Source organism: Copidosoma floridanum, unplaced genomic scaffold (assembly GCF_036245765.1).
Source record: "Copidosoma floridanum isolate Cflo_tuat_1 unplaced genomic scaffold, Cflo_Japanese_pri ptg000019l, whole genome shotgun sequence".
Taxonomy (NCBI): Eukaryota; Metazoa; Arthropoda; class Insecta; order Hymenoptera; family Encyrtidae; genus Copidosoma; species Copidosoma floridanum.
The window spans coordinates 16,432,048-16,444,202 of NW_028321896.1; the positions used below are offsets into that span (position 1 = coordinate 16,432,048).

A 12,155-nucleotide genomic window follows, 5' to 3' on the forward strand; every position below is an offset into this window, starting at 1 on the left:
TCGCGAGGCGAAAAATCGAGCCGAGATCCGTCAAATCAGAAGCGATAGGTCGGGAGACACCCCGTCGAGAGATCGGTAACTCTTCCGGATGGGCGAGCGTTGTCGTTGCGTAATGTACACGCGCGCGTGTGTAGGCCTTTTTGTTTTATCGCCGGTTATAACGGCTCAGGCACGAGCCGCGTCCAGGTGTAACGATGATCGCGGGGCTCGTCGTGAGATCGGTAAGAGCCGGTCTCCGAGGCGCGGTCTCGGGAGATAATGAAAAATAGGTGAATTAAGAAGAAGAAAAAAATATTAAAGAGACGCTCGCCGGCTGGCTGGTATTAGCGGTAAACGGTACCCCATATATATATGCACGTGCAGGCGAGAGAAGATCGGTATTTTTTTTGTTTTTTGTTTTCCTTGCGATCAAGCACGCTAATGGTCAATTATTTCGCGGTTGACTCTATAATATGGATAAGCATACTTTGTACACATCAAATGTGAGTTGGTTGTGCATACACTCATCGTTCAACATCAAAGTGCCATTACAAGATACAACGAAAATTTGCAACGCGCTCTCATAAGTACAAAAGAGAACCGATTAATCAGCGATAGCCGCATGTTGCAGCATTAATTAACGATACTTCCCGTTCTCATATATATACGTAAGTACTTTGTATGGTATAACCCACCATTCATGCCACGAGAAAACACAATATATGTGTATGGCAGCAACGTCATCACTACCCGCTGCAAACGACCGTATAAATGCGCGAGAGCATATATTTATTGTATAGGGTACAACCTGCACTCCGCAATGTAGCGCTCTCTCGGCGCTAAATCTCCAGAGGCGCGCGGCGCATACCAGCGCGAGAGAGTTGACCCGGAGAGCCTTGCCCGGAGATACGATCGGCCGTCCGTGCATGGGTATACCTATATATGTACGCGCACCTCGCCCCTTTCTCCGCCTTTCGACTTTGCGGCTGTTCTACACACGCTTTGGTACAGCTCCGACGAGAGGAGATGCGCACCTCCGTGTACCATACACCCGTTATAGTACCCACCGCAGCGACGAATTACGAGCTCTAAAAACCTCTTTTTTTTTTTTTTTTGGTTGATATTGTGCCCCATTTGTCCCGCTTGTGACGGTCCAGGGGTGTCCCTTTCTCGTAACGAGACGCGACGCGAGTAAGTATGTATATACGAACACGTGAGAACACGCGTAAGCGACGAGACCGCGAGCTCTAATCCGCGCTCTTATCAAAAAAAAATGTGCTGAGGGACGACGGTACAATTATCAAGGTGTGCGCTGCGGTACTTGGGAGTAAAGAGAGAGATGGGAAAGCGCGATTGTGCGGGGGGGGGGAGCTTATCTCCATTTTTTTTTTGCTTTGATGTCCGTGCGGATATTGCGAGTAAACGAATCGCGCGTGTCTGTGTTACGCGAGACGGACAATCCGTGCGTTACATAGAGAGAGAGAGAGAGAGAGACGCTTAATGTGTAGAATGACCGAGAGAGAAAGAGATGTTGTGTGTGCGAGCGCGTGGATGATTTTCTTCCACACGACGTCTCATTATTTTCTCTTGGAAAAAGAAAAAAAAAAAAAAGGAGAGCGGAAAACTCTGGCGTCTCAGTCTGAATATCGCGCGGATCCGTGTGCCGATTTAAACACGTCGTGTCCTCGTCGTCGCGCGGACGTGTAGTACACTTGGGAGCTGGAGCATATAAGCACCACACATATATACGGGAAAGAGATCCGCTTACCGCATATATGCACATGTGTGTTGTTACAAAAGTATCAACCCAAACACAGCCACATGAAAATATACTTGCGTGTGTGTGCGCTCGTTTATAAGATATCTCGAACGATGAGTCCGATGGATTAAAAAAAAAAAAATAAATAAATAAAGAAAAAAAGACACATTATACGTGTAGGCGAGTAACAAAGCGCTTAGTTTCGCGCAAATGGACGGCTTCTACAAATCGCGTTTCATACATTGGTACATCGAGAGACACGTTTACCCGCGTGTAAGTATATGTATGTATTATATAAACACGGGTGGATCGATGAGCGAAGGGGATCAGACGTATACGTGTACTTAAAAAAATTGGAACGAATCAAGACGAGCTTTTCTTCTCTTTTTTATATACACGTGTTGGAGACAATGGGTAGAGATGCGCCTATACGTGTTAAAACGCAGCTGTTTTCCTTTCGTAGAGGGTGTACGTACACTCTTCAATTGTTTATTTTTATTATTATTTTTTTTTTTTTTACTCAAGGAAAAACACATAGGTAAGAGAGAAAGAGAAAAAAAAAAAAACTTGCTCGAAAGAACGAACGTAGACTCGTCAAAAAGAGGCCGGTGGTGCAGAGTGCAATCAGTGGGACAAAGGGGAGGCAACCCCCTTCATCAGCAATCTAAATGCTTATAGGAGCACGCACGTCCAGACAAAGACAAAAGGACCAACTAATTAGTTTTTTTTTTTTTAATTGGCACAGCGGGTCGCTCACGCATTATGTTTGAAAGAGCGTCCCGGCACTCGCAAATTCATTATACGAGTAAAGGAGGCACGTGCGCACGAGCGTATGCAACAAGGATGAGGGCATACATCGCTTTTGTAGGGTCCATCGGGGGGTTGTAGCCCTCGGTGCAGGTTCAGGAGAGCGAATAGGGGACACGTTAGTTTTCTTTTATACCGAAAGAAAAAAAAAAAAAAAAACTTGCACAATCCGCATATCACGGAGCCTGTAGCCGATGACTTTCATTTGTTGTCAGCTTCTACACACAAGAATCCGTCTTTGAATGTTCGAGTGTTGAGAAAATAATGGCACTATTACGTTTCCCCCCCCCCTCTCGGAGACAAACATATTTACATATGGGGCATAGCGGGCATAGTTGCTCTGCGATGAAATTGGTTCTCTCGGACAAAATCGTGGAATTCGCTGACGCATAATGGTACACGTATGGCACGATATTCCTATAGCGTCCATACTCCACGATAGAGGTGGCGTCTCCGCGCACGTGAGAACACACACCCTAGGGGGGGAGTGGGGGGCAACATTTTGAAGATAAAGACAGGGCGATTACACGCAGAGTGAATTCTCGTACCGAGAAGACGACACTCCCGTGTGCAGTGCTATGGGAACGGAATGACAAGGGCCATTAGGGGATTTTCGTGAGTATGTACATAATTTGTCTGTGACGGTATGTCACCGCGGGAGCCGAGTGGAACGAATCATCTGGTAATTATCGCGTTTGTAAGTACGACATTTCTTGTTTTTATGTCCACTACCTCCTCCTCTTCCTCCTCGAAGTGGTCTTTACACCGCGACATTTGGCCGAGTTCGAATAAAGATGGGAACATGCCCTCGCCGATTGTTACACACGTACTTCCTTGTTATACATACTTTTATTATATTCGCTCAAAGAGACGTCCACCTCCAAATTTGTCGTTGAAATAACTTTTGCGCTTTGTGCGGAGAATAATTGTACTTTGTACGCGAGAGCCCATAAATTAGATGCATTTGGTTCACATTGCGCTGTTACGCAACGAATGTCCGCACGGACGCGTATATATACATTCACAAAACATTTTCTTTGTAAAAGGGTCGGATGAGTCACAACAGACAAGATGAACAGGGTGGGGGAGAGGGAAGGTACCATTTTCCCTTCGGTCCCCCCGATCGGTGATTTTCCCGGACAAAAAAGAAGAGCGCAATTTCCCGAGAACACCCAGGCAGGTCGGCACGCGTCTCGTCCTGTCGTCGCGCGTATATATACCTGATGCGAAAGGAAAATTTTACGCAAAATTCCTTTGCTTCGCTCACGGAGGCGCCCGTCGCAGCAAGAATGAACGACCACCAAGAGGTGTCGACTCGCCCGGTGAAAAGAGACACTACGGGCTCGTAATCCGCACCTACCTACATATACCTATACATAAGACGGGTTTTTTGTTGCTCGCCCTACTCTCTCTCTCTCTCTATTTTTCGCTCGGTCCCAACGTTGTATATATACAGGCTCCTCCTGGGAATGTTCATTCATCGGCTAATGAAAGGGCCGGCCGTATGGCACCTATAAAGGCAATATATATACATACATATACTACATCCACACACCTTATAAACACGTTTCACCAGAGAAAGAAAGGGACACTGTATAATATATACACACCGTTGCTATATAATTGTGGTAAAAGGGGGACAAAAAAAATTATCGAGAGATTCAAGTCCCTGATTCTGGAGCCTTTATCTGCGCTCTCCCCATGTCTCTATGATTATTTTTCTCTTGACGGATGCAGTGTACACGCGCACGCACTCAACTACCTCGATGTTTTTTTTTTTTTCCGGCTGAAAAAAAATGCTTTGGGTCATCGAGAAATGTGCTTCGTCGTGTACGATCTTTGTGATTTATTTTAAACTCTTCTTTAATTTGGGTTATTTATCCATACGCTTGGAGGTGGATGGTCAAATAATTAAAGAGAGGCACAAAAATAATTTAAAAAAAAAAAAATACGTCCCTCTCTAAAAGTACGTATAGTATACATGTAGGAGTAAAGCCACAATTAGAACTCTCAAAGAGAGGAAAGAGCTTAAAACAGTAGTATACGCCGTCACCAAAACAACGCCACGCAACATCTGTGCTCTGTGTGTATACCTACATAGATAAACATACGGAAAGATACAAGAGGGAGGGAAGAAGGAGAGGCATCACTTTTCTCTTTTTTCCCTCCCGGGTTTTCCTCTTTTTTAGAATACCCCCTCTCTCACTCTCTTCGCGTTCGGCGTGTAAATATAGACCGGAGGCGAGTGCACGGAGAAAGACCAAATTCAAAATACGTGAGTGCGTATTTTATACCCCGTGGAGGAGGAGGAGGAGGAGGGTGGAACATCTGGCGCGTGTGTACACCCTTCCTTGATCTGCGACGGGAGAGGCTTTCTCTTTTTTGTACTCGTATGTACATTCTAGGGCGGGGGGAGGGGAGAGAGGAAGTTATTCAACAACTTGATTACGGTGGGGGAGAGATCGAGATTTTTGTTTTTGTGTTTCTTCGGTGACACTCGTAAAAATCTAGCCACGGAGTGGTGAATTTCATTATTCTCATTGAACTACAAATTTTTTGAAAAAATCGGTTTAATGTGCATAGACCAGAGTTCGACCTTTCGTCACATTAAATCGAAAAGAAAAAAAAAAAAAAATTTATGTACAAAGACCCATAGAGTCTTTACGTACGCCTACTTCCTGCCGATCGATCAAAAAGAGAGAGAGAGAAAAAAAAGGGAGTCCCATCGACACATGTGTGCATCAGGGAAGCGTTAATGCATCGATTAAAAACCGATAGCCGGCTCGAGACGATGGGAAGAAAAGAAAGAAGAAGAAAATGAAATCACCCAGTCAGATATTTTGTGTATGAATAGCGAGTGCCCGGCTTTGTGACGCGCGTCGTTGTTTCCCCCCCCCCCCCGCCTCAGATTAATAATCCCGTGCTCGAGAGCCTAATGTAAATGCCATCCAAGTGACATTTGAATAGTGTATATAGACACACGAACGCGGTGCCGGACAATCGACTGATTTACGATCGGAGAGATAAGGCACATACGTGCGTGTAATTGTTTACCGATATGCCCGCGATACCGATCTCTTGGGCGTTCCTCGGTGGTGATGGGTAATCCATGGTAATTGTTTCCGCTGTTGATTTTTTGTCTTTTGTACCTTTGTTGGATCGAAATTGTTATAGTTTTGCTTACTTTGGTTACACATCGGTACAATGGTATAATATTTGGCATATCGTGCGATCGTGAAATCGTAACAGACTATTTTTGTAAGACAATCATATTACCTGCATGTATACCTTTCAAACGAGTTCCCACATTATGTCATACGATTTTCCTGGAAGCATTGATTTCGTAAATCAATAAAATCGTTGCATTTTACCTACGAGCACACTATATTTAATATCCCTGCATCTGCATGTTATACGTAATGAGAGCTTATGTATCATTCCAGTGTGAGACTCGTCCGAAATAAATGACATTAGGCATAACAACGCGAGTATATTATAATGTGTGGGCAACGATATCACTGTATGAGCTAATGGTATGTACCAACAGAGAAAGGGTCGAGGTTTAGTCTCGGTGAATCAATTTCCTCAACGTGCGTGAACGCATTATTATGTGCTCGTATCTATTGAATTGATTTATTTTCCTTAGCTCGACTTGATTGTGCCATACCCGTACAGAGAGAGAGAGAGAGAGAGAGAAAACAAGGATAAACCTTTTCCACATTGTTGAGAAAGAAAAGGAAAAAAAAAAAAAAAAGGTGTTCTACCTCGAGCTATACGACACAGCTTCTGATTCCAACTATGTGTGAGTGTGGAGGGACAGATAGGTGGTCTATAATGGAGCGCCATGAGTAATGGCATTTCTCCGGTGCGCGAGTCCTTATATACATAAATGTGTACCAGGTGATTCAACCTTTTGACGCGCGGGAATCTCTCGAGATGTGCTCGAGGGAGCCGTTATATAGGGTACCAAACACTTTTATCTCGCGCGATGACGCTTGGGGATTTTATGTACTGAGGTTTTGTGTGTGAACTCGGGTATATATAACTGTAAGCAAGGTCGAGGTATAAAAAGTGCGTCTGTAGGGATTGTTGTTCTACATAATTGTAAGATATACAATATGCATGCGAAGATTTTTAGGTTGACGGGCACACGATCGGTAATTCATAGACGAAATTTTGCAATTTTTGATCGATAAGTCGAATCGAGACGCAACACGTGATGATGGTTTATATTATACCTGCGGGCGCTTTATAAAACCATCCCAAGAATTTTTATGCAAATCCAAGCTCATTGAGAATTCCAATGAAATATTTCAATCGCGTTGGGTTGCATCATCGGACTTTTTTGGGATTCTTCTTTGTACAAGGTTTCACGCGAAAGTGTGAACATTTGTTGAAAAAATTCATCTCGAGTCAAGCAAACATGAAAATAACTCGATGGAAAGGTAACGTTGAAAAAAAAAAAAAAAAAAAAATGAAAAAATAGTACGGAAATACCGAGGACATCGGAGAGGGAGACATTCGTCAAAATAAATCTCCCCTCGAAAACTATCGAAACTCGCACGATGCAGCTAATTAAAAAAAAAAAAAAAAAAAAAAAAAAAAAAAAAAAAAAAAAAAAAAAACGAACAAAAGCACAAAGTGAAAAATGTAAAATACACGTATAATGTACCTCATGGTCGGCGATGATGGGTGACTTGTCGAGGAGCAAATTGTCACTACTGACGGGGCTCGGGGTGAGCACCACCGAGGTCGGGCTCGCGCTCGGACTCACGTGGAAGCCCTTGGCCTCCTTGGCTTGCCGCTGGGGCGACATCCGGGACGGAAAACTCAGCGTCTTCGTCCACTGCGACAATCCTCGCACCATCTTGACGATACCGATTTTCTCGCTCAATCCTCAACTCGTTATACAATTTTATGCCGGCACTTTACTCGATCGCGCCTCTATTAATGTGAGGGTTTCACGGGAGAGAGTTATCACCGAAAGCGTTAAACACCGAGATGGTCCATTGATGGGGATCGGAAGAAAAAAAGACGGGACCGCAAGGGGAAACGCGTGCGCTCTGCTCCGAGACGTCAACTCGACTGAAAGCTCGGCGAGCGACGACCGGCTGGCGGCGCTCGGTTCGTATAATGCCAACACGCCCGGAGCTAGAGAGAGAGGAAGATGTGGTCAGCCCATGCCCCTGATGGTATGGAAAGGCATGCGAACAGCTGCGGCGACGACAACGATTGGTTGCGGGGGGAAGAAGAGAAGCTGAGCTGCAACAGCAGCGGGACGGAAACGATCTCCTCCTCCTCCTCCTCCTCCTGCATGTGGTCGATATATTGCACGTATAAATCGCCTCTAGTGTGCGTGTGTCTGTCTGGGCTCGAGGATGCTTTAGGTATATATATTGTATACCAAAGGGAGGAGGAGTCGGGACGTGGGGGGAGACGCGTCTATTACGATCGGTTTCCTTTCTTCCTTTCTTCCTTCCCCCCCGATCGGGGCTACTCTCTGTTTTTTCCTCCTTTCAACGGCCCGGCTTTTTTATCTACCCAACACACGTTCAGAGGAGGAGCAGATTCTCCATCGGACATCCGGACACATATACGTTTAGTTGCTTTTGGTACTTTTTTTCTAACATAAGCCCATGAGGCTGCGTCACTTGGTAATAATGATTTTTCTCTAGCGGTCATTCGTTGCCGCGCACCTTAGATTCGCGAAAGAGCGCGCGTGCGTGCCCAAACCAATGGGGAAAAAGTTAAATCAAATGACAATAAAAAAAAAAAAAAAAAAACGAAAGTTGGTCGTACACGACCGAGGAAGGTCGTTCGTTGATCCAACGGAGGGAGAGAGGCTGTACCAGCGACGGTACGTATGTATAATATAAGGAGCGAAGAAACAACGAAAGAAAAAGAAGAAGAAAGAGATCGGTTGATGCTGGCCGGAACATAAATGTACGAGGTGGAGGGATTAAAAAAAAAAAAAAAAAAAAAAAAAAAAAAAAAAAAAAAAAAAAAAAAAAAAAAAAAAAAAAAAAGGGAGAGGAGGATGCGCGTGTATATAATATATCTACACGCCGGGGCATCGGTTTAAGGTATATACAATAAGAACCAAGTCCGTGGCGGGGAAGGAGGAAGTTGGATCGGGTGTACTTGTTTGGGCCTGAGATCTCTGATTGCACGCTGAAATGGAAACGACTAATTGCTCTTTCTCGATTGAATGGCCGGTCGTTGCATGCCTTTAATTAACGATTAATTTGCGGCCCTTGTGTGTGTACTGTTGTGCATCTGTACATGGAATAAAAGGGCGAGGGATAACGAAATCAAACGCCAGTCCTTTCGATCGAAACGATTTCGTTTTTTTTTTTTTTTTTTTTTTTTTTACTGCAAAATCGTTTCCCCATATTCCATAGTTTTGCATGGCAAATTTTAAAATAAATCAAGTGATAACTGTAATCTCGACGCGTGTGGCATATCGGTGAGTCTATTATTGTTATTTAATCCTTTTTGTTTTTTTCATTTTTGAAAGCACCTTTAGCTTGTAGGTGTTTGTTTCCATTAATCGTCCAATGCACCCGACTCTTGGACCTTTTCCTTTGCTCTTTTGCGGGTGATGATAATCCCCAAGTATCGGCAATAAAACCAAGGAACAAAAGGTGGACGCAAGTATATACTATACAATTGTGCGCTGACAGGTATGAGCGTGCGAAAGCGAGAGGAGTCGTCCATCACCAAGAAAACGTAAAGGCGTGCGATCTTCTTACAGCCTCGTGAAGAAAAAAAAAAAAAAAAATCGGCAGTCAGTCGTCGCTTTGGAAAGAGAGCAAGTAAGTAAGTGCCGTGCCGTTTTGGAGGATAATCTACGGCAATGTTGCAAGACTGAGAATCGTTGGGAGGCGAAAATCGCTCGTACCCCCCTTTGTGGAAAATACGGCACACGCCGATCCCATGAGGTCCTGCTCGTATATCGTGCAAATGTGTGTACGGATATCCATGTAGAGATCGGTGTGCGAGGGAATCGTGACTCGAGCCGGGGAATGCAAGGCGTTGCTTCTTACGATATACGTTCTCGGAACGGACGAGTGGGGAGGTGCATCATCATCATCATCAAAAAAGAGGTGGACGACGAGGAGGATCGAATGAGAGACGGATGGCAAAACGCGGAGAGGAGGAGCGCGAGAAAAAGGGACGCGGCACTGCGAGCGGATTAAAAGGATCGGTTAGAGATTGGAGAGTCGCGCTCTATGGGAAAGCCGATTGTTCGTCGTGTAACGGGTTCGCGATCTTGTACCCCTTTTTTTCGACTATCACGGGATTCGATTACCGGTAAATTGATATAGGTGTGTACAGGTGTTTACGATTTTTTTAGCCACTGCCGCGAAGCGGGCTACTTTCATTCCAAAATGTGAGGGAAAAAAGATCGGTACGCTCCAGAGGAGTTCTTCCAGTGAGAGAATTCCAAAACTGACGCTGCACCTCCCCAACTCTCCATCTCCTGATATATACAACTGTCCGTTCCCGAGCCGCGGCATAGCAACACGGGCACTCTCTCTCTCTCTAAGCACGTGTGCAAGCAGGACTTTAAATCTCAACTCTTACCGATCGTGCCCCGCACGTGTGCTGAAAAGCAATAAGACGCTGTAATACTTAATATATGTACATATACCTATGTATGTTTAAGGATACGCATACGTATATATACCAATCAGCGTATGGTCGGGAGAAAAGAGAGGCTGTGAGAAAATATGCACGGATTCTCGTAGATAGGTACAGGCTCATCGCGTCTCGTTCCACGCCTTATATACGTATACATGTATGCAGCGAATAAGAGAGAGAGGCGAGCACGTATGCTGCTTTTACGTAAGTTTTATCCGATTCGAGCAGGGTAAGAAGAAGAAGAAGAAGGGGTGTATGTCTATATGCATGTATCGCCGAGATCGGCAATTACGAACAAATGCTCTTCTCGGCCCGATGTGGATTCTGGTTATCTTTGTGTGTATATGTACGCGCTCGCGCTGCAACAAAGAGGCCCAATCTCCTCTATGTACACGAGAGTCGAAAATTGAAACCCTATACTTACCCATACTCTACTACGAAATGTACTTTGTGTGTTGCGTGATTATGCGACGTTGATGTCGGAGGGTGGAATTGCCAGCCGATTTATTTGATCGGTACACGTGCGTCTAGTTCAATTCAAACGTAAAGAACACTGGATTTGTAAATCATTCGATTCACAGCTAACCGATTTTCAATTGTGAAGATTAATTTTCAGCACCGGTAAGTAATTTCAATAAGCTCCGCGTTACACGCATGTATGTACGGCAAAAATATAATAAAATACAAAGCTTTTGATCATATCCGCTCGCGCTTTCAGAAAATAAGTAGACAACACCATGAGCGTCATCCGAGGAGCTGTCGGTTGGTACCATGAGCGAGTCCGCACCGAAAATTCCAAGAGGTCCGATATCACGCTCTTTAAAAAATAATACACACGGATCACAAAGAGCCGCAGTACAGGCGCGCTCGTCTTGCGTGGAAAAGAGGAAAGAAAAACAACGCTATATGGACCGTAATGGCACTCTATGAGGAAAAACGTCATCGGCCGTTCGATCGAAAGAGTGCCGCCCACAATGGAGACCTTTGTGCGTGAATCGGAGGAGAATACTCCTTTGGATTATAAAATCTTTAAGAGAGAGAAAAAACGTATTACATATACATATATAATGTAAGGTTGGATATCGAGACGCGCGTGTTGCCAGGCAGGTGTGAGGAAGATTTAAAAAAAAGTACCTATATATAGGTAGGTATAGCTCTCTGGCCTTTTTTTTTTTTTTTTTGTGGAGCTCGGTGTCATTTAGTACACTTATTTGAGCTACTATACGGGGGAGAAACACCGTTTTGCTCAAGATCGGCTTATAAAAAAAAAGCGCCGTGGACTTTTTCGTGCATAGAAAGCTCATTTGCAACCGAGTATAGATGTGTTGTATTCGCTAACCATTCTCCTTTCCTCTGCTTGCGTTATAAGTATTCTGTTTCACCCATCAGCAGCGGCATAAGGCGACAACCGTAGATTGTATACATATGTATATATGTACAGGTATAGAGCGCATGCAGCTGCGAGTGTGGCCTTCCTCGACCTTCCTCCTCTCTCCCCAACTCCCGTTCTCTCGGCTCCAAGGTGCGCCTGTCTCTTCTTACGGCGCATACCTTTCTCGCGGTCCCCCCTTTTCCCCTCCACCTTCTTTGTCTGTGTGTGTATTGGTGTAATTTTATGCGGAACGCTTGTGTATGTGTGTGGCGGAGAAAATTTGCCGTTGAAAATCAGGTATTAATGGCCGATTTCCAGCTGCTATGGATAAATCGGATTCGCCCTTTTTTTTTTTTTTTTTTTTTAATTAATATTTTTACTTTTAATGTTAGTCGTGGATGCTTTTGATCGCGTTAGTATAAAAATTGCGAGTCTGATACTTGTCATGGTTTATATTGTAAGGAGATCGGTAGCCGATCGGTAGCCGATCGCTGTCCTTTTTGGTTTTTTCGATTCGTCAACATTTCGAGACATTTTTTGGCGTAGCCGTAAAACGTTTTATTGATTTTTCAACTCTGAAAGGGGGAGACGGAA

The 12,155-nt window shown here is 44.4% G+C and overlaps 1 protein-coding gene across 2 annotated transcripts in view; it reads right to left on the reverse strand.

Moving 5' to 3' along the window:
- The window catches only part of Traf4 (TNF receptor associated factor 4), a 49,764-nt gene that overhangs the window by 15,041 nt on the left and 22,568 nt on the right, over nucleotides 1–12,155 (reverse strand). The window contains exon 1 of one of the 2 annotated variants that reach the window (XM_014348992.2): nucleotides 7,218–7,612. The exons of the other annotated variant lie outside the window; for it this stretch is intronic. Within the exon in view, the coding sequence (XP_014204478.2) occupies nucleotides 7,218–7,412 (195 nt within the window). The 5' untranslated portion in view covers nucleotides 7,413–7,612. Of the gene's footprint in view, nucleotides 1–7,217; nucleotides 7,613–12,155 lie in introns of those variants that run through there. 2 annotated transcript variants of the gene reach the window in all.